General features: G+C 42.5%; 1 protein-coding gene across 1 annotated transcript in view; it reads right to left on the reverse strand.

Annotated features, from left to right (window-relative positions):
- Positions 1–23,651, reverse strand: part of IL13RA1 (interleukin 13 receptor subunit alpha 1) — a 71,352-nt gene that overhangs the window by 16,387 nt on the left and 31,314 nt on the right. Inside the window, exons 5-8 of the mRNA XM_008272919.5 lie at positions 14,125–14,312; positions 11,404–11,555; positions 3,816–3,863; positions 3,408–3,540 (exon numbers count right to left, since the gene is read on the reverse strand). Of these exons, the coding sequence (XP_008271141.3) occupies positions 3,408–3,540; positions 3,816–3,863; positions 11,404–11,555; positions 14,125–14,312 (521 nt within the window). The remainder of the gene's footprint in view (positions 1–3,407; positions 3,541–3,815; positions 3,864–11,403; positions 11,556–14,124; positions 14,313–23,651) is intronic.

Raw genomic sequence — 23,651 nt, forward strand, 5'->3', positions numbered from 1 at the left:
TTGAAGTTAAAAAAAATTTTTTTTAAAGTTTTGCCCTGGTGCCTAAAAACACATCTGAATGAATAAACACTTTAAGGACTATCTAAATTCAGGATATCTTACCTAGTTTCAAACATTATTAACAAACACACCATATCTATTAAATGACAGCTCATTGAGAGTGACTATATTTCCTTACCATTACTAAGAACATCTAAAACAACCCTAACACAAGAACCACTGTTCTTTTTGTATATAAAGATTTATTTATTCATTTGAAAAGCAGAGTTAGAGAGAGGGATCTTACATCCACTGGTTTACTTCCCAATTGGCTACAACAGCCAGGACTGGGCCAGGCTGAAGCCAGGAGCCAAGAGTTTCATCTGGGTCTGCCAAGTGTGTGGCAGGGGCCTGAGCACTTGGGCCATTCTCTGCTGCTTTCCCAGGCAACAACAGAGAGCTAGATTGGAAGAGGAGCAGCTAGGACTTGAACTGGTGCCCATATCAGGTGTCAGCCTTGCAGAGGCTTAACTCTATATGCCACAATGCCAGCCCCAAGACTACTATTCTTAAATGAGTGCCTACTACACGTTTGAATCCACAGTGGGTGCTTATATCTATGCTATAAAGATAGATAGTGTTAGCTACCTATATTCGATAAGGAAGAGGCCCATAGAGGTTTAGTAATTCGTCCAGAATAGTTTAGTAAATGATGGAATATGGAGGCAAGCCTCAAATATAGCAACGTCCAATCCGAAAGCCTGCCTTGCTATACCTAATGCACAGATTATCATTTGTCTATTTATACATTTATCTTTCCTGCTAGGGTATGACTATCTAGAAGGCATCATCAAGGCCTAGCACCATTGTTTTAGGTAGCCTCTAAGATGACCTCAAATGATTCCTGTCTCAGGATATTCACACTCTTATGTAATCTCTTCCCCTGAGCATGGGCTGGATTAACTCTCTTCTAAATAACAGAATTAGTGGCAGTGATCGAATTTCATTTCCAAGATCAAATTATAAAAGGCCATAGTTTCCATATTGGGTGTTCCCTCACACACCCTTTCTTGCTTGGATCACTGTAGAAGCCAGATTCAATGTCAGGAGGTAGCCTTTGAGCGAGGTCCAAATGGCTAGGGGGTCAACTTCTATATTAGTTTTTAAGGCCATTGTGATAAATTACCACACACTGGGTGGCTCAAGATAGCAGATCTTTATTCTCTCACAGGTTTGGAGGCTAGAAGTCCAAAGTTAAGGTCCCAGCATGGTCATGCTCCTTCTTCACATGGCCTCCCCTGTTTGTGTGTCTCTCTGTTTCCTCTCTTCTTCTTATGGGGATACTGGTCCTTAGATTTAAGGTCTATTCTAATCAAGTATGACTTCATCTTAACTTGACTACATCTGCAAAAAGTCCTACTTCCAAAGCAGGTCACAAGCATGGGTACCAGGGGTTGGAACTTGAAAATACTTTTTGGAAGACACAATTCAATTCACTACAGCCTCCATTTAGCAACCAGTGAGGAACTGAGGCTTTCCAACCACCACATGAATGAGCTTGCAAGTGGATAATCCAGTCCTAGTCAAGCCTTCAGATAAGACTGCAGTTCTAGTGGCAGCTAGAATGCAACCTCATGAGACCTCTAGCTAGGATGTGCATACATTTCTGACCCATACAAATTGTGAATTGATAAATATGTGTTGTTTTAAGTCACTAAATGTTGGGGTAATTTAATGGCTGGTGCTGTGGCGCAGCAGGTTAAATCCCCAGCCTGCAGTGCCGGCATCCCATATGGGCGCCAGTTCGAATCCCGGATGTCCTCTTCCAATCCAGCTCTCTGCTATGGCCTGGGAAAGCAGTAGAAGATGGCCCAAGTCCCTGGGCTCCTGTACCCACGTGGGAGACCCGGAAAAAGCTCCTTGCGCCTGGCTTTGGAGGAGCTCAGCTCTGGCCATTGTGGTCATTTGGGGAATGAACCAGTGGAATGGAAGACCTCTCTCTCTCTGGCTCTACCTCTCTCTGTAACTCTTTCACTTTCTATTTTTTTTTAAATGTTGAGGTAATTTGTCACACAACAGAAAACTTATACAACCATGTCTGGACCATAGCTTGTTCAGTCTCTTAATTAACAGGTAATTGACTACTTTAGCAAACTGCCTCTATGACTTTGAGACAGCTGTTTAACAAGGTCTTAAGTTGTTTCAATACTGCCCAAGGGACCACAGAAGGAAAAGCCAATTCCCCCTTCTACCTAATAATACGTCAATTACTAGAATTCAGCAATCGTGACTCCTCAAGGTTATTTGATTAGATTTTCCTAGCCAAGTTTTGAGATTCCTCAACATCCTGATTACCCTTTTGAGGACATATTCTGGTCTGCCAAAGCATCTCCTACAACGTGGTACTTGAAACAGAATACTGAACACTTCTTATGGGGCCCAGACCACTGGGCCGCACCATCAGTAATTCCCTTGTCATGGGCACTGCACGATCACTGTTTGGGGAAGACCTCAAATGACTTTTAGGGATATTTAAGTTTCCAATGTTGAGTCACCTGGAGCTCACAGTCAAATAAAGACCTGTATCTCACCACACAACATTCACATCCATAAAGCACAGGTCTTTTAAATCCTGTGTTTGAGCCCAGTTTGGTCAGTCTCAATTAATAAACAATTTTTTTTCAAACCCTGATTCAGATTTAAATGATATAACAGGGGCTGGCATCGTGGTGTAGCAGGTTAAGCTGCCATCTGTGATGTCAGCATCCCATATGGGTGCTGGTTCGAGTCCTGGTGCTCCACTTCCAATCCAGCTCCCTGCTATGGGCTGGGAAAGCAGCGGAGGATGACCCAAGTGTTTGGGTCCCTGTACCCATATGGGAGACCTGGAAGAAGCTCCTGGTTCTTGGCCCCCATTTGGCCCAGTCCCTGCTGTTGCAGCCATTTGGAGAGTGAATCAGTGGATGGAAGATCTCTCTCTCTCTCTCTCTCTCTCTCTCTCTCTCTCTGTGTGTGTGTGTGTGTGTGTGTTTCTCCACCTCTAACTCTGCCTTTCAAATAAATACATAAATAAATGTTTTAAAAATAAATGATATCCTAAATATTGCTCCATTCTTGATTCTGTCAACCAGCACATAAGAAAGTTCTCTAGCATTGTATAATCTGCATATTTGATTATGCCTGCCTTCTATATTGATGAAAATGAGAACAGAGGCAAGGATAACACCACTTGGCTTGTGGTTTTCCAAAAAGTTGGATACTGTAAATTAACACAGAGTGATTTGACATAAACAAAAAAGAAATTTTAATTGTAAATACTCTGGCTGACATCAACAAAAAGTGACAGTTTCTTTCTCTAACCTATTTTCTGCTTCAGCTTAGTTTCCATGCATCAAGGTTTTAAATTTTAATGAAACCTGTTCTCTTACCTATACTCATTGCTTGACTCCAATTACTCCAGAGTTTGTCATCCTCATAGCATAACTTATTTGTTTTGACTCTTATTCTGACTGTATTCAAAGTATCAGGAAGAACACCAGGGACCATGAAACAAATTGTATCCTTAGATAGAAAATAAAAATACACAAGAGATATTACTAATTTATTCAGTCTTTGCAATTGAATCATAATATAATTATCTGCCAACTTCTGTATATGATTAAGACTTGGATTGTAACGCAAATTATATGACTTCAACTCCTAAAAAAGTTGGCAACAATCCACAGAACAAAGTAGTTTTGTTTTTCTCAAAGCAGTTTAAATTTACACTATGATTGCCCTGTCCCAACTCCAATTGCTTTGTCTAAGTACAAATAGCTGAAGTTTAATTTACTGACCTCCGTGTTTCTTTCAAATTCTGAATCCTGACATTTGGCCTCTTCAACCTCGAAAGAAGAAAAAAATGACTCTCTTAAAAAACATATTTAAAAAAATCAGTTAGCTATTTCTACTAAGCTTTACTTTTATCCCATTAAAAGAAGATCACATACAGTGAAAGAAGGTTGGCCTTTTTAGTAAATGGTGGTGGATCAATTACATACCCACATGGGAAAAAAGGAATCCCAACCTCTACCTTACACTAGTCACAAAAGCAATTCTACATATATTGCAGATCTAAATGTGAAAAGTAAAGTCAATGAGCAAATAAATACATAGACACAGCAAACTTTAAGAGCAAAACAGATCATCATGACCATGACAAAGAAAAATATGTAAATAGGATAAAAAATGCCTTATTTACCAAAAAGGGAAATTCTTTATAAAGTTGACTATCTTAAAATTTAAAACTTCTGTTCATCAAATGACAGATGAAATATTACCTACTGAGGAAATAAATAGGTAAATCACAAAGTGAGAGAACACATTCACAATTTCTGATGCACTTGCATATATATTTTTTTCCTATAAATTATTAGGAAAAAGAAAACCCAATAGAAAAACTGGCAAAACACTTGAAGACATTTCACAAGAGGTTACACAAACTGTCAATAAACTAATGAAAAAGTGCTCTGGGGCTGGCATTGTGACTTAGTGGGTTAAGCAGCACCCCTGCAACACTGGCAACCTATATGGGTGCCAATTCAAGTACCGGCTACTCCACTTCCAATCCAGCTCCCTGGTAATGTGCCTGAGAAAGCAGGGGAAATGTCCCAAGTCCTAGGGCTCCTGCACCCACGAGGGATACTCAGATGAGGTTCCCGGCTTCTGGCTTCAACCTGGCCTAGCCTAGGCTGTTAAGACCATTTGAGGAATAAACCAGCAAATGGAATATCTCTGTCACTCTCCCTCCAAATAAATATATGAATCTTCAAAGATAATAAACAAATCTGAAAAATTAACTAAATAAATCTTTTAAAAATTCTAAGTATTCTTATGACATATGCAAGGGTACCTTGAAAAGTTCATGGAAAAATAGAATTAACAGATAAACTTATTTTGGTACAAAAAATTTTGAAATGCATTCATACAAAGGGTCTTCATAAAGTTCTTGGGAACTGAGTATTATGAGAAAATGAGGCAGGCATTTCAAAATTTTTCTGTGAACTTTTGGAAGTCCCCTTGCATATATGCCCAATTGAAATGTAAGTACAAGTGCACAAGACAGACACACAAATGTTCATAAAAACTCTATTAATAAAATCCCAACTAAAACTATAAAAATATGTACCAATGGAAGAATAGATAACTAAAATATAGCATATTCACACAATGGAATGAATGCAATGAGAATGAACCATCTAAAACTATAGGAAACAGTATTAGTGAATCTTATAAACTGTTGAGAGAAAGAAAGAAAATACACTTTGGATAATTTCATTTACATAGTTTTCAAAGTAACAATAAAAATATGTATGGGATTAGAAGTCAGAAAAGCAGTGGTTCTCTGAGAGAGGAGAAAGGGGTCATGACTGGGCTTTTGGTGTGCTGGTTAATCATTTGTGAAAAATCATGAAACAAATCATGATTGGTGTGATTTTCCTATTCTGGACTATACATCAATAAGCAGTTTTGAGAAAGAGCAAGACTAATCTCCTTTGTTAAGAATATAAGGTAGGAGGCTGGCATTGCGGTATAGTGGGTAAAGTTGTTATCTGCAATGCTGGCATCCCTGGGCACTGGTTGGAGTCCTGGCTGCTCCACTTCTAATCCAGCTCCCTAATAGTATGCCTGGGAAAGCAGCAGAGGATGGCCCAAATGCACGTGGGAGACCTGGAAGAAGCTCCTGGTAACTGGCTTTGGCAGCCCTGGCCATTGTGGCCATTTGGAGAATAAACCAAGATCTCTCTCTCTCACTCTCTCTTAACTCTGCCTTTCAAATAAATAAAAAAAAAAAATCTTAAAAAAAAACTGCCTTTAAAAAAAGAGTATAAGATATAAAAAATGACTGAGTAGGAGAAAACAAAGTATAATGCAAAATTCCTCTCCACATAGTATAAGTCACTTTTTATCTAGTTTACAGATACTAATCAGTTACTTAAATGTATTTTGAACAAAAATAATTTTTAAAAAAAATCAATGCATGAATATTTGTATTCCTTAATTTACATACTCAACATCAAAGAAACATTTTGTTTTAAAAGATTTATTTATTTGAAAGGCAGAGTTACAGAGAGGCAGAGAGAGAAAGAGGTCAGTCTTCCATTTGCTGATTCACTCCCCAAATGGCTACAACAGCCAGAGCTGGGCCAATCCGAAGCCAGGAGCCAGGAGCTTCTTCCAGGTCTCCCACACGAGTGCAGGGACCCAAGCTCTTGGGCCATCTTCACTGCTTTTCCAGGCCATAGCAAAGAGCTGGATCAGAACTAGAGCAGTTGGGACTGGAATTGGCGCCCATATGGGATGCCGGCACTGTAGGTGGTGGCTTTACCCGCTATGCCACAGCGCCGGCCCCCAAAGAAACATTTAAACATAGGGAAAAGATCAGATACCTAGCCATTAATTTTGGGATTCAATTTCATTCATTAAAAGGTTTCCTATCAGCATTTGTGACAAGCTTAAAAGCCAGTAGAATGAATAAGGGTGACTTTTTTCAATATTTCATACAGAGGTAGAGAAAAAGTCACCCAGGGCTGAATGTGTCCCACTGCTGGCCATTTGGAATCACAGGCCTGTTGGGGAATCACAAGTATCAATCAACCCTTGAGGGATAAGGGTGAAGACTAACGGATCTTCCTACCCTGGACCACCACCCAAGTCGAGAAATTCCAAAGTTAACAAAACACTATGTAGATTTACGTCTCCAGGCTCTTGTCCAAATGTAAATCCTCTTGCATAGATGATCAGTTACTCAGATGACTCTGAGAATTAAAAGTAAGGCAAGGGCACAGAGCACCAAGTAGATAGCAGGGATGGGATAGGGTTGGAGGGAGGTGGGCATGTCAAAAACAAGTTGTTTTGTTCTTTGTGATTCTGTTATAAGCTTCATCGTGCCACAGGCCCCATGTGTTGGCACCCGTTTATGTTCCAGCTTACTTCCTTCTCTTAAATGTTATTACCACACAAAATAATTCCTCAAATATTCTTGAAAAAAAATAAAAAAAAGTCTAACTAGCAGAGCTTGAAATCAGTGAGCACACAAAAAGCTCATGACATTCTAAGGGGAGGAAGCAGCTGGCAAACATCTGCTAGGAAAGAGAGCATTAAACTCAAGTGTATAAACAGATTTAATTCCAAATAGACTACAGTTCTGTAAATCATAACTTCCATACTGTATGTGCTTTCTTCATTTCAGAAGTCTGTAAAAAACAAAAGCAACTCTATTCAACAAGACTTTATTAAGCAACGATTGTGCACATGGTGTACATACAAAGTAGTCTTGGTCAAATTTTAATACATGGGGGGCTGGCGCTGTGGCGCAGGTTAATTTTCCGCCTGCAGCACCAGCATCCTACATGGGTGCAAGTTCTAGTCCCGGCTGCTCCTCTTCCTATCCAGCTCTCTGCTGTGGCCTGGGAAAGCAGAAGATGACCCAAGTCCTTGGGCTCCTGCACCAGTGTGGGAGACCCAAAAGAAGCTCCTGCCTCCTGATCAGCTCAGCTCCGGCTGTTGTGGTCATTTGGGGAGTGAAGCAGCGGATTGAAGACCTTTGTCTCTCCCTCTCACTGTATGTAACTCTACCTCTCAAATAAATAAATAAAATCTTTAAAAAAATTTTTTTTTTATTTTTTTTATTTTTTGACAGGCAGAGTGGACAGTGAGAGAGAGAGACAGAGAGAAAGGTCTTCCTTTGCCGTTGGTTCACCCTCCAATGGCCGCCGCTGCAGCCGGCGCACCGCGCTGATCCGATGGCAGGAGCCAGGATCCAGGTGCTTTTCCTGGTCTCCCATGGGGTGCAGGGCCCAAGCACCTGGGCCATCCTCCACTGCACTCCCTGGCCATAGCAGAGAGCTGGCCTGGAAGAGGGGCAACCGGGACAGAATCCGGCGCCCCGACCGGGACTAGAACCCGGTGTGCCGGCGCCACAAGGTGGAGGATTAGCCTATTGAGCCACGGCGCCGGCTCTAAAAAATTTAATACATGGAGATCAACCCACCATTGAAGCCATACTGACTTACTAGCTGTGTGACCTGTAACAAATTAGTTGTCCTCTCTGAGCCTTATTTTCTCAATAAAATGTAGGCTAAAATACGTACCTATTTCATGAGTTGTTATGGACTTCTCTCTGTCTCCCCCTCTCTTTCACTCTGTCTTTCAAATAAATTAACACATAAAACTTTTTTAAGAAAAAGAAGAAATACTGAGGTGGTCTCCAATGGTTAACAAATACAAGCTTTTGGGGCCGGCGGCATGGCTCACTTGGTTAATCCTCCGCCTGCGGCACCAGCATCCCATATGGGAGCCGGGTTCTAGTCCCAGTTGCTCCTCTTCCAGTCCAGCTCTCTGCTGTGGCCTGGGAAGGCAGTGGAGGATGGCCCAAGTGCTTGGGCCCCTGCACCTGCAACAGAGACCAGGAAGAAGCTCCTAGCTTCTGGCTTCGGATCTGCGCAGCGCCGGCTGTAGCGGCCATTTGGGGCGTGAACCAATGGAAGGAAGACCTTTCTCTCTGTCTCTCTCTCTGTCTATAACTCTACCTGTCAAAAAAAAAAAAAAAAAAAAAAAAAAGAAATACAAGCTTTGGATTCCAAACTTTGCTTAAATCTTAATTCTATCACTTACTAGAAATATGATCTTAGGAGAAACCAAGTTTTCTCATCTATAAAATGGGGACCACAACAACAGGTCCTAGATCCTTGGGGTTACTGTGAGGACTAAATAAGGCAATCCAGATGCACTGCCTATTAAAATACTAGTACACAGTAATCATTCAATGTGTAATGTTAGCTGCTATTAGTAGCAGGAATAGCAACATACAGTAGATACCATCTGACTCTTCCCAATAGGAATTTATATTTTCACAAGACAGAAGAGGCATACATGTGATCAACTGAAACAGAGAAACATAACTGTGGTAAAGTAAGTACAAGTAGCTGATGTCTCAGGATTTCAGCAGAAGAACACAGAGGCTGGGGGTAGTCAAGTATACTGCAGCTTTCTGATAACTCACTTTGTTATAAATCCAAGTAAATCCTTCTCACCACGTGGAAGCCCTTTTTCTTTCCCATGGGCATGTCTGGTTTCTAGTAGTAATAATGATTAATAGATTTCAGCTTCCAGATTCACCTGCAAATGCCCAGAAGAGCTCTGCTCTGCTGTAGACCTGGTTACTCCTTCTGGAGTTACAGCCTGTCAAAAGTGGCTGAGTTTTTAAAAAATACTTATTTCTTTACTTGGAAGGCAGAGTTAGAGAGAGACTGAGGGAAAGAGAGAAAGAAGTCTTCCATCCACTGGTTCACTCCCTAAATGGCCCCAATGGCCAGAGCTGGGCCGATCCGAAGCTAGGAGTCAGGAACTTCTTCTGGGTCTCCCACCTGGGTGCAAGGGCCCAAGCACTTGGGCCATCCTCCACTGCTTTCCTAGGTGCATCAGCAGAGAACTGGGTCAGGAGTGGAGCAATCAGGACTTGAACTGATGCCCATATGGGATGTCAGCGCCACAGGAAACAGCTTTACCGGCTATGCCACAGTGCTGGCCCCAAACTGGATGATTTTAATAAGCATTTTGAAAGTTTAATGTTGATCCAAACACTGGTCCTGGTAATTTACTCACTTGTAAGATGCTGGGCTGCTTTAAAAGCCAAATATAGAACACTTGCTTTTTTTTAAAGTATCTAACATTTATTTAATTTTTAAAAAATTTATGTGATAGAGTTAGAGAGAGAGAAGGGAAGACAAAGAGGTCTTCCATCTGCTGTTCACTCCCCAAATGACCGCAATGGCTGGGGTTGGGCCAGGTTGAAGACAGGAGCCAGGCGTTTCATCTGGACTTCTCATGTGGGTGGCAGGGACCCAAACAAACACTGCGGCCATCTTCTGCTGCTTTTCCCAGGCCATTAGCAGAGAGCTGGATCGGAAGCGGAGCACCTGAGATACGAACTAGTGCCATTATGGGATGCTTGCCAGTGCTGCAGTCAGCAGCTTTACCGGCTACACCACAACACTAGCCCTTTGGCTTCTAACTTCTAAAACTCAAATGCGCAAAGGGTGCGGGCAGATAGCATGTGAGTGGTGTAGTCCTCATGGGCTGGAGGTACCGTCCTATGGAAATACACTCCTTGAGTAACATGATTTTAAATCTGGGCAAAAATTCAAATTTAATAAACAAACAACACCCCACTTTGTAATCTAAGTAAAATGTGTAAGGGCCTAGTTTGTGACCTCTACTCTAAAACATAGCAATGTGACTGGAGCCTTGAGGTTCTAGCACATTCTGATCAATGCCCACAGGGACCTCTAATTGGCATGCTTTGTATTAGACTATGAATCATACACATGTGCATAATCCAACATATACTGACTATTCATTTAGTGCTTTAGTTGTCTAGAATCTAAGAAAATGGAATAGCCTTACTAGAGCCTCCAAGCACAGACGCTCTTCAACTTATGATGGGATTACATACTATTAATACACTCATTTTAAATTCAAATATTAAGTCAAAAATACATTTACTACCCTTAACTAACCAACCAGTGAAGCTTAGCAGCACCGCAGACTGTACAGTCTGGTTATTTCCCTTCATGAGTTCTGGGCTAATTGGGAGCTGTGACTACCTGCACTGCCCAGAATATAAGAATGGACTGATGGTACTGTGTATCACTAGCCTGGGTAAAGATCAAATCTCAGAATTCACAATGTAGTTTCAACTGAATATGTATCACTTTCACCCCATGAGTTGAACCATCATAAGTCAGAGATTACCTGCATCTACATGATCTGATCCCTACCTACTGTTCTACTGCTAAGACATCTTTTCCAAAATAGACATATTCTGGCCATATCACCCTCGGTTCTGCTTTCTCACACGTTCCAAGCTCAGTCTTGCCTCAAAGCCCTGGAGTCTCCTCTACCCTCAGATCTTTAAGGGAGTTATTTCCTGCTCAGTATTCTGGTTGGACTCAAATGTCATTACTTCAGATGTTCTCCCGACCTAGCATTCCTCCAGGTGTTCCCAGCCACTCTACAACATCACTCCATTTCATTTTTTTAGAGCATTCATGCTTCCTGAGATTAGTGTACTTGTTTACATACTTATTTTCTAGTATGTAAGCTTTCTGAAGAAAAAAAGCTGTTCATTAGTCATCATGTACACTATGTTATCCCCAGCACATAAAACAGTACCTGGTACATAGTAAACACAAAATAAAACTTTGGTGAGCAAAAGAATTAATGAATGGCTTGAATATTGCAGCCAAATCTTCCATCATGCCTTATATTAGAGAAGAAGTTCCACCACGATCATCAGATGACAACTCTCTATATTTCATTGATATTTCAGAGTCAGAAATTCAAATGAAAGAAAATCTCTAAACAATAATCTAAAACACTTACATAGAAAATATCACATGTCTCAGATTGACTGTTATTGACTTCAACTTCATAATATAAGCATCTGCTAGTAAAATTCCGTGGATTCTCCCACTGCACATGTAAGTTATCATTTTGGAAGAAGAGATTTTTAATATGTGGAGGATCAGGTTTCACTGAAAGAAAAAGAAAATATCCAGAGTTTATTTATTTATATACACACATACATAATATAGGGATAATGTCACAAAGTTAAATCAAAATAGGGTTGATGTTCTTTAATAGCCTTACATGATCAGATACATAGTTTCGGAATTTGATTAGCTACAAAATAAGTTGTAGAGGAAGTTTATCTTAAACTGCTTCATAAAATGGATTTAAGGGGAGTCTTTGTGGGTTTCTGGGAAATGGCAGGAACTCTGGCCTGCATCCTGGTTAGAAGCTGGCCCAGGGTGTGATTAAGCTTCAGCAGAAGGAATAAAGAAGGGCTTCAATCCAGATATGCTTCTACTCGATGAGTGACAAGGCACTGGATCCAAGGGTATTCCCCAGCTGTCACTCACTCATGCCAATCAAAGATCACACTTAAAACATTAGCCTAAGCTCTCTGACATGGCTACAACATTTATGCCATTCAAAGACATTATGCTCAATGAAATAAGCTAGTCACAAAATGACCAATACTATATATTCCCCTCATATTTAGATATGAGGTATCTAAAGGAGGAAACAGACAGCAGAAAGGAAGCTGTCAACGAAGGGGAAATCAATGCTTATGGGCACATTTCAGTTTTGCAGGATGAAAATATTCTAGAGATCTGTTGTACAGCACTGTGAATATACTTAACACTACTGAATTGTATACTTAAAAGCATTTGTCGGGGCTGGCTCTGTGGCGCAGTAGGTTAATCCTCCGCCTGTGGTGTCGGCATCCCCTATGGGCACCGGTTCCAACCCAGGCTGCTCCTCTTCCGATCGAGCTCTCTGCTAAGCCCTGGGAAAGCAGTAGAAGATAGCCCAAGTGCTTATGCCCCTGCATCCACATGGGAGACCTGGAAGAGACTCCTGGCTTCGGATTGGCTCAGCTCCAGCTGTTGCTGCTATTTCGGAAGTGAACCAGTGGATAGAAGACCGACCTCTCTGTCTCTCCCTCTCACTGTCTGTAACTCTACCTCTCAATTAAATAAATAAAAATCTTAAAAAAAAAATTTGTGATGATAAATGCAATGTTACATGAGTAGAATCACAATTTGGAATACATTAAAAAAAAAAGAACATCAGCCTGTTCAATTTACTTTTTCAGAAGTCAGCTATTTTTAAGGCCACATAACTGATAATAATGGATGATTTACAGAAAACTTGATGATGTGTACCTTCTAGCTGAGCAGTTTTCTTTATGCCACTATCAAAGTCCAGGAAGAAGTAAAATAAGCCTTAGAACCATTCATCTAGGACAACCTCCCAAACAAGGCAGTGAAAAGAGAAGGGCTTTGCTTCATCTCACCATATTTGGCAAATTACCCTGCCCTCACGCTCGTGGACTGCAAACAGCTGCCATTGGTCTCCTATCAGAATTCACTTTCTTGACTACACGAAGGGGTGGTAAACAGTGTTCTACTCAGACTCAGGAGCCTTTATCAGTAAATCACTTGTATACCACTTAGCCAGATATGAGCTCCCTATTAAGATATTACAACAAATAATGCATATGACTATGGTATTTTGCTTTAGAGATATATAAAAACTTCTTTATATACCTTGTATCATTTGACTTTACAACAATCCTTCAAGGTCAAAGGAACTATATATTCTGTTTTATACATAAGGAACCACTTGCAGGAGAGTTGATATGCCTTGTCCAAAGTGGAGGAGACAAGCCCTCAATCAGATAATTTGTGTTCATGTTTCTAGTATGCCAATACCTGGTTGGCATACCCACATATAGCTATGTTAACTGTTCCAACAAATCCGTGCCTATGCTCTATAGAGCGGTAAGCATTTTGAATATCACCCCTGATTATATCACCTTAAGCCTAAGCTTTTTCTAATGAAGAGGTAAATTACTCAGAAATTATATATCATCATATAAGCATTATCCTCTCAATATCATAACTGTAAAGAGAATAGACCTCAGAGTCAGTGTTCCACTCTTGGCTCTACAACTACTCTAAGTCTCAGTGGAGTCCTAAGTTAACAAGGATAAAATATCTGGCATATGTGTTCAGTATATACTAGAATGTCCAAGTTTGCTTCTTTGAAAAAGATCTCTCAAAGAAAAGTTTATATCAATAGAGCCCCTTGTTTGAGGAAGCTCTTAAGACCAAAATCATAATTTTTATTATTTATATTAATTGTTCAAAAGCTATAACATACTTCTTTCTTTTTTAAAAAAGATGTATTTATTTATTTGAAAGTCAGAGAGAGAGAGAAAGAGAAAGAGATCTTCCATCTGCTGGTTAACTCCCCAGATGGCCTCAATGGCCAGGGTTGGGCCAGACAGAAGCCAGGAGCTTCATCCGGTCTCCCATGTGAGTGGCAGGAGCACAAGTACTTGGGCCATCCTCTGCTGCTTTTCCTTAGGTCATTAGCAGAGAGTTGGATCACAAGTAGAGTAGCTGAGACTCAAACCCGCACCTATATGGGATACCAGCACTGCATGTGGCAGTTTTACCTGCTACGCTATAATGCCAGCCCCGCTATAACACACATTTATTCACATTGCCACAGATGACTTCTTAAACTTACCATGGGAAGCTAAAGGCACTACGTTGAAAGATGGTCTAATTTTTCCTGCATTATCCTTGACCATTATTTGGATACCATGTTGTTCAGCAGTAGAATCCTTCACTTTAGTCAGATCAAATGAACAACCAATGTGTTGACCTTCTCTATAGATGTTTTCACATTGAAGAATTTTTCCCAAGCTGCTGTGCCTACAACATAAAATGGGACAAACTTCTGCATTGCTTTTAACAAGGTTATTCAAGAAACTGGGGCAGAATTTATTGTTATTTGAGAGGTTGAGAGGCAGACAGAGAAATAGATGGAGAGACAGACAAAGACAGAAATAGAGAGTGGTCCCATCCACTAGTTCACTTCCCAAATGCCTGCAACAGCTGAGACTGAGCCAGGGCTGCAGCCCATAGCCAGAAATACAATCCACGTCTCCCACGTGGGTGGCAGGAGCCTAATCACTTGAGCCAACACTGCTGCTTCCCAGAGTCTACATTAAGCAGGAAATTGGAGTCAGGAACCAGGAACCGAACACAGGCACTCTGATGTTGGGCACTGGCATCTTTTTTTTTATTAAATTTTTTTTTAATTTTATTTTGACAGGTAGAGTTATAGACAGTGAGAGAGACAGAGAGAAAGGTCTTCCTTCCATTGGTTCACTCCCCAAATGGCTGCTATGGCCGGTGCTGCGCTGATCCGAAGCCAGGAGCCAGGTGCTTCTTCCTGGTCTCCCATGCAGGTGCAGGGGCCCAAGCACTTGGGCCATCCTCCACTGCCCTCCAGGGCCACAGCAGAGAGCTGGACTGGAAGAGGAGCAGCTAGAACCCAGTGCCCATATGGGATGCTGGCGCCGCAGGTAGAGGATCAGCCAAGTGGGCCACAGTGCCGGCCCCAAAGGCACTAGCACCTTAACCACTGAGTTACATGCCTGCTCCAGGAATTTTTTTTTTAATGACTGAAAGAGATGTCCCTGAAAAGTATTACTTCTTAACAAAGCAAGATAGTTTTTAAAAAAACAAAACAAAACAAAACAAAACAAAAAAAACTCTTTTTTTTACAATTTTGCTCACTTCAAACTCTAGGAAGGAAAGACTATTTCTTTTTCATGAACATTGGTACTGTCAAGAGCTATGGAAACTACAGGATTTCCAATAATTTCCTTTAATGTATAAAAGCAGATGTTCTGAAACCAGCACTGTGGCATAGCAGGTAAAGTGGCCACCTGCAGCATGTTCAAGTCCTGGCTACTCCACTTCCAATCCAGCTCTCTGCAATAGCCTGGGAAAGCAGTAGAGGATGGCCCAAGTGCTTGGGCTCCTGCACCTGCATGGGAGACCCGAAAGACGCTCCTGGTTCCTGACTTTGGATCAGCTCAGCTCCAGCAGTTGCAGTCATTTGGGGAGTGAACCAGTGGATGGAAGAGCTCTCTTTCTCTGCCTCTGCCTCTCTGTAACTCTGTGTTTCAAATAAATAAAAATAAATCTTAAAAAAAATCGAATGGAAAAATGACCATTTCGTCCATATACAGTAAATTTTAAAAGAATCACAAATCATTAAAACTATAATAGTATAACATTGTCTTTTTACAAAAAAAAAAGATTCATTTATTTATTTGAAAAGCGGAGTTACAGACAGAGAGACAGAGAGATCTTCCATCCACTGGTTCACTCTCCAAATGGTTGTAAAGGCTGGAGCTGGGCCGATCTGAAGTCAGGAACCAGGAGCTTCTTCCGGGACTCCTACGTAGGTTCAGGGATCCAAGTACCTGGGCCATCTTCCACTGCTTTCCCAGGCCATTAGCAGGGAGCTGGATCAGAAGTGGAGCAGCCAGGACTCAAACCGGTACCCATATGGGATGCTGGCACTGCAGGTGGTGGCTTTACCAGCTATACCACAGCACTGGCCCCAATAGTATAATATTCTTAAGTATAAAAGTTTTGCAAAACTATGTTTACAGCAATACTGATACACACACACGGGCATTTCTTTCTTGCTTGCTTTGTTTTTAATTTTAGCTCCCACATATAAGGGAGAATATGCGGTATTTGACCTCTTTGACCTTCCTTTATTAGTGTCCTTCAATCATCGCCAGATCAATGATCCAGAGCAGCTTAATTAAAAAATTATTTATTTGGACAGAAGAGTTACAGAGAGAGAGGGGGAAGAGAGAGAGTTTCCATTCGCTGGCTCACTCCCCAAATGGCTGCAACAACCAGGGCTGGGCCAGGCTGAAGCCAGGAGCCAGAACTCCATCTGGGTTACCAGGGGCCTGAGCACTTGGGGCATCAGCCACTGCCTTCCCAGGTGCATTAGAAGGGAGCTGGATCCGAAGTAGAACAGCCAGTACTGGAACCCATGTTCATATGGGATGCCAGCATCACAGGTAGTGACTTAACCTGCTGAGCCACAACACTAGCCCCCAGAACAGCTTTCTAAGTATCTTAATCCACTGGGTGGCTTTACATGCCTCTCATAAGTGGTACTGCTGGTATCTTATTTCCCATTTCACTTCTACACATACCTTCCCTAGTGATTATCCACACCTAGCATAGTACAGGCAGACAGAATGTTTTTTTTTTTTTTTTTTGACAGGCAGAGTGGACAGTGAGAGGGAGAGACAGAGAGAAAGGTCTTCCTTTGCCGCGGCTGCCGCTGCAGCCGGCGCACCGCGCTGATCCGATGGCAGGAGCCAGGTGCTTCTCCTGGTCTCCCATGGGGTGCAGGGCCCAAGCACTTGGGCCATCCTCCACTGCACTCCCTGGCCACAGCAGAGAGCTGGCCTGGAAGAGGGGCAACCGGGACAGAATCCGGCGCCCCGACCGGGACTAGAACCCGGTGTGCCGGCGCCGCAAGGTGGAGGATTAGCCTAGTGAGCCGCGGCGCTGGCAGAATGTTCTCATTACACTTTTTTGTCTAGGCTATCAGAGAACTCAGTTTTTTTTTAACTGGCAGAAGACACAGTCAAGCCTTACATAATCAGCCACAGTGGGAGATGTGAAAAGTTCTGCAGAAAAGGAAGACAATTTTAAAAATGAACTAAGGGTTGAGTGTTTGGCACGGCAATTAAGACATCACTTCGGACTTCCACATCCCATTATCAGAGAGCCTACATTCGAGTCCCAGCTCTGCTTCTGATTCTACCTTCCTGCTAATGTGCACCCTGGGAGGCAACAGTGATGGTTCAAGTGACTGGGTCCCTGACTCCACGTCAGAGACCCAGATTGAGTTCCTGGTTTCTAGCTTCAGCCTGGCCCAGCCCTAGCTGTTGCAGGCCTTTGGGAAGTAAACAAGTAGAGATCTCTGTTTCTCTCTCTCTCTCTCCCTCCTTCCCTTCCTACCTGCATCTCAAAAAAAAAAAAAGGAACTAAAAGAATCACAAACCCTTAACCTGTTCCTCAAAAACATCTGTAGTACTTTGAAATGCATATTTCTCAAAACCTTTCCCAGAGAATCAAACCTAGAAATTAGAATTAGCTTTCTGACAGCAATTCTCCAGCATAGGCTGCTACGAACACTTTTTAAAAACCTCAGATCTGGGGCCAGCACTGTGGCATATTGAGTTAAACTGCTGCCTGTAGTGCTGGCATCCCATACAGGTGCCAGTTCAAGTCACAGCTGCTCCACTTCAGATGCAGCTCCCTGCTAATGTGCCTGAGAAAACATGGAGGATGACCCAAGTGCTTGGGCCCCTGCGCCCATATGGGGCACCTGGAAGAAGCTCCCGGCTCCTGGTTTCCACCTGGCTGAGCTTTGGCCGTTACAGCCGTTTGGGGAGTAAACCAGCAGACGGAAGATCTCTCTTTCTCTCTCCCTCTTGCTCCCTCTTTCTCTCCACTCTGCAACTCTGCCTGTCAAATAAATAAATAAATCTTAAAAAAGAAAACCAAACTCACATCTAAAGCATTTACTCCTTCAAAGGTTATACAAAGAAATGCTTCAATAGTAAAAATGCTCCTGTCTTCAAGAGATAGCACAAAAGCTTTTCCTCTTAGTCTCTGTGGTTTGTGAAAGCCAACAGTGTTTAAATATGAAGCTATTATCATGGCTAGTTCTTGGATCAGACAGTCCTGGAATGTTTTCCAGGCTTAGTAAGAAACAGAAACTAAAGAAACTTACAAAATTCTTCTTACATAAGTAAAGAATATTATGTATACAATTAGTGGGTTTTTTGAAATAATTAAAGAACTCCTCCAACAGGCAGCCTTTTAGATCTTTTTCATCTTTGGACTCTGCGTATTTCCCATATGCTCAGGTGCTCCTGATATGATTTCAAAACAACTGTTGTAATTCAGAAATAATAATAAAATGAAAATACTGGCTTTGAACAGGCTTTTTAGACTTCTTGAAAAAAAAATTAGATGACCTAAGATAGAAGGTGTTTCCTGTTAAAACTAATAAACTGAATTCCTCCACAGGATTACACTGTAGGCATGAGGAGGGACAGACTATTCCTCCAATTCTGAAGATGACTAATGTGGTAAGAAATTCCCTAAAATTCATTGGCATGATTAGTTTGGAGCCGTTTAGGTGAGTCTTCTTTCAATGCCACTCTCTCTCTGCAGGGACAGAAGCCACTGTTCTAGGGATTCAAAGAATTATTTTGAATTAAAAAAAAATGACTCCATATTTGCTGGCTGGAGATGGAGGGAAATCATCTTTGGCAGTCTATATAACATCATTTACACTAAACCATGCCTGGGAACTTGCTAATGAGCACTCTGTGCTGACTCCCGCTCTTTGGTGGTTTCGATTGCAAAGGATCTATCCAGGGAAGAGCAGGGAAGGAGGGGGTATAGGCTATGTGCTACTTCTGTGAGGTGAGGGAAGACCTCAGCACTGTGTACTGACTACATCTGCAAGGGCATCGGAATGAATAATAAAAACCAGATATGGGGACCAGTGCTGTGGCTTAGTAGGCTTAGCCTGTGCCTGTGGTGCTGCCATCCCACATGGGCACCGGTTTGAGTCCCGGCTGCTCCACTTGTGATCCAGCTCCCTGTTAATGGCCTGGGAAAGTAATGGAAGATGGCTCAAGTGCTCAGGCCCCTGTACCCGTGTGGGAGACCCGGAAGAAGCTCTTGACTCCTGGTTTCGGATTGGACCAGCTCCAGACACTGCAGCCATTTGCGGAGTGAACCTCCCTCTGTCCCTCCATGTCTCTCTCTGTTTATAACTCTGCTTCTCAATTTTTTTATAAGAATCGCTTCTTGGCCTTTTGGCTAAGGTAGTGTTAAAAAAAAAAAAACAAAGAAGTACAAACTGGAATGGCCACTTAGAGAAGCAGTGAAGATGCTGCTTGAGATGCTCACATCCCATAACACTGTGTTCAAATCCCAGGTCTACTCTAATCCCAGCTTCCTGCTAATGCACAGCCTGGGAGGCAACAGTGATGGCTCAAGTACTTGGGTCCCTGAAATCTAAGAAACCTAGGCTGAGTTCCTGGTTCCTGGCTCTGGTCTAGTCCAGCCATTACTGTTGTGGGTATTTGGGGGAATGAACCAGCAGATGGAATATCTCTCTGTGTTCATTTCTGTCTCTCTGCCTTTCAAAAAACCAATAAATCAATAAGTAAAACTTTAAAAAAGAAGCACGAACTATTTCTACTATCTTCATTTTATAAATTAGAAAACCGAGGCTCAGGGGCCCGAGTTGTGGCATAACATGTAAAGCCACTGACTGCAGTGCTAGCATCCCATATAGCTGCTGGTTGGAATCCTGGCTGCTCCATTTCTGATCCAGCTCCCTGCTAACGCACTGGGAAGGCAGTGGAAGAAGGCCCAAGTGCTTGAGCCCCTGCACCCATGTGGGAGACCCAGAAAAAGCTCCTGGCTCCTGGCTCCGGATTGACCCAGCTCTGGCCATTGCGATCATTTAGGAAGTAAACCAGCAGATAAAAGATCTCTGTCTCTGTAACTCTGCCTTTCAAATATATAAATCTTTTAAACAAACAAACAAATCTGAGGCTCAGAGGAAAGGGACTTGCTCAAAATCACAATCCTAGGAAGAGAATCAGGATTTGAACCAAAGCAGTGGGGCTCCAGAACGAATCAGCTGCAGGTAGTGAAGGCAAAAAATATGGAATCTGTACTTACATGTCCAACAGAACTTTCTAGGATTATAGAAATCTTCCAGAGCTGTGTTGTACAATACAAAAGCCAGTGGTCACTTGTAAAACTAGAACAACTTAAGTCTTAGTTCAATTTTATTTTAATATAAATTAAAATGTAAATAGCCACATAAAATTAGTGACTCCTGTACTGAACAACACAGATCTATACTACAGAAAGAGACCATGCTGATGACCAGCATGGAAACATGTATGACAAGAAGCAGGATCCAGCCAGTGCTGCAGCTCAATAGGCTAATCCTCCGCCTGTGGCGCCGGCACACCGGGTTCTAGTCCAGGTCGGGGCGCCGGATTCTGTCTCGGTTGCCCCTCTTCCAGGCCAGCTCTCTACTGTGGCCTGGGAGTGCAGTGAAGGATGGCCCAAGTGTTTGGGCCCTGCACCCACATGGGAGACCAGGAGAAGCACCTGGCTCCTGGCTTCAGATCAGCGCAGTGCGCCGGCCGCTGCGGCCATTGGAGGGTGAACCAATGGCAAAGGAAGACCTTTCTCTCTGTCTCTCTCTCTCACTGAAAAAAAAAAGCAGGATCCCTTTATACCTGCCCCTCTTGGGTACCAGTAAATACCATTCTCTTGGGATTACTTCTTGAGGCACTTCCAACGGTTGTACAGATTGTGACCTGCAAAAAGGCATCAACTGAGAGGGAAAGCCAGCCCAAGCACTGCCTTCTGTATGAATCAGCCCAGAGGAAGTGGAATGATTTTTCTAATTGGTCAGTCCGGATTTTTGTAATTCATTCACCCAGAGGGTATACTCTTTTTGCAATTTGCTCTTGGTTTGTGCTAATATACCCTTAAGGCATTTCTTTCTTTCTTTTTTCTTATAGGAACCCTAAGGATTAGGGCACTATCTGTCTCCAATGCCACCCTGATTCTAATAGTTTGGTAATTTTCCTGCACAGGCTGCCATGGAATGAGATACCGTTTAAGATTTCTTGCTTTCCTTTCCTACTCTTTATATAGACACAGACCCTTTAAAAAGGTGTTCCCTGTGGTTTTACAAATAATGACTCCAGGGAAAACAACGGATTAACACAGGGACATTATCAACTCACAGGGCTTTTTAAAAGCCTCTGTTAATAGCTCTCCCTAAATCACACAGCAACAACAGGGACTATTCTAAGGCATAGTTCTTTGGCTTCTTCGCTCGCAAGTCTTCAGGAAGCCAGACTGATTCAATCCTTCTTCTTATTCCTAAACTGTAGTACTCCTAAATCGCGTATCCTTCCTGAGTCCTCACCCCAACTCTGCATGTCCTCTCCCTTTGGATTCTAACAAACATTCACAAGATTTTTGGAACACCTACCAAGTGTTAGGCACTGGGGGAAACAGGACAGAGTTCCGGCTCTCAAAGGAGATTGAAGCTTGGGGCAGGACAACATCAAGTAAACAGGAAATGACAATGCACCATGTTGCACACTATGGCACACCAAAGTACAAGTTCCCGTGGGAGACAATGAAGGAACAGCTATGTAGACTTGAGAGGTCAAGCAAGGTTTTCTGCAGTGGAAATGGTATCTGAGCTAAATAAAGAGAACTAAGAGGCATCAAGAGAAAGGACAAGGTATGAGCTAGGAGAAGATGCAGAATGTTTCCACTGTTCTGTCTGAATACTGTTTGAATTCCACCATTCTGCTTGAGAGTTCGAACAGTCCATTTGAGGAACTGAAAGAAGTGAAATGTTAGCTAACACTGGGTTGCAAGAGGGGCAGGGGTGCAAGGAGGAAGATGAGACCCAGGCTAGAGAGGTCAACAGGGGCCAAGTCATAATGGGTTTTGTCTGTCATGCTGACGTTTGGATTTACCCTGAAGCCACTGGAGAACTACTGAAGGGTTTTAAGTAAAGGAAAAACAACAGGTACTTGGCCAGCGCTGTGGCTCACTAAGCTAATCCTCCGTCTTGCGGCGCCGGCACACCGGGTTCTAGTCCCGGTCGGGGCACCGGATTCTGTCCCGGTTGCCCCTCTTCCAGGCCAGCTCTCTGCTGTGGCCAGGGAGTGCAGTGGAGGATGGCCCAAGTGCTTGGGCCCTGCACCCCATGGGAGACCAGGATAAGTACCTGGCTTCTGCCATCGGATCAGCGCGGTGTGCCGGCCGCAGCGCACCAGCCGCGGCGGCCATTGGAGGGTGAACCAACGGCAAGAGGAAGACCTTTCTCTCTGTCTCTCTCTCACTGTCCACTCTGCCTGTCGAAAAAACAAAACAAACAAACAAAAAAAAACAAAAAAAACAGGTACTGAGTGGGCAAGTGAAAAACTACAAAATCTCAAAGGAGATTTATTTCCATCAGGGAAAAAAACCCTACAAACAGAACCACACCATCTCAGTGTCATCTGGTTCACCTGCAGTGCTTTTCAACTTTGCCAGAAGGATCCTTCTACTGGGGAGAGTGAATGTGAATCCCCAAGCAAACTTTGTAGATTGTTGTCCAAAAATTCACATGATTTGAGAGTATTTCAGGCATGGAAAGCCAAGACACTCTGGCAAAAAAAAAAAAAAAAAAAAGGACCTAAATGAAAGATCTCTGTGAGTGAGATCCCAGTGGAAAGAACAGGTCTTCAAAGAAGGAGGTACCTTTCTCTGAAGGGAGGAGAGAACCTCCACTTTGACTATGACCTTGTCTAAATATGCTAAGAATCGGTGAACTCAAAAGGCTTCCATAGCCTTGGAAACTCATGACTGGAGCATAGGGAGATTACTGATGCCATAAACAGGAGTGTCAGTTTGTAAAGTCAACAACAGGAGTCACTGTGCACTTACTCCTCATGTAGGATCTCTGTCCTTAGTGTGCTGTACATTGAGAGTTAATGCTATAACAAGTACTTAAACAGTATTTTTCACTTTGTGTTTCTATGTGGGTGCAAACTGTTGAAATCTTTACTTAATGTATACTAAACTGATCTTCTGTATATAAAGAAAATTGAAAATGAATCTTGATATGAATGGAAGGGGAGAGAGAGCAGGAAAGGGGAGGGTTGCGGGTGGGAGGGAAGTCATTGAGGGGGGGCAAGCCAATGTAATCCATAAGCTGTACTTTGGAAATCTATATTCATTAAATAAAAGTTAAAAAAAATTCACATGATTTTTGGGCACTGCTTTTCATGATATAGCCATGAATATTTAATATGCCAAACTACTTTGCATGAAGTCATCAGGTAATATGGATACTCTAGAACAAAACCCTATGGTCATCCTGTAGCTTCAGAAGTCCTAGATCTTGCCCTCTCAGAAGTAGTTTTAGGGGCTGGTATTGGGGCAAGAGGGTTAAGCCACCACCTATGATGCCAGCATCCCATATTGCAGCACTGGTTTGATTCCCCGCTGCTCCACTTCTGATCCAACTCCCTGCTAAAGTGCTTGGGAAAGCAACAGAAGATGGTCCAAGTGCTTGGGCCCCTGCACCCATGTGGGAGA

Source organism: Oryctolagus cuniculus, chromosome X (assembly GCF_051225735.1).
Source record: "Oryctolagus cuniculus isolate XC-2025 breed Fujian yellow rabbit chromosome X, ASM5122573v1, whole genome shotgun sequence".
Lineage (NCBI taxonomy): Eukaryota > Metazoa > Chordata > Mammalia > Lagomorpha > Leporidae > Oryctolagus > Oryctolagus cuniculus.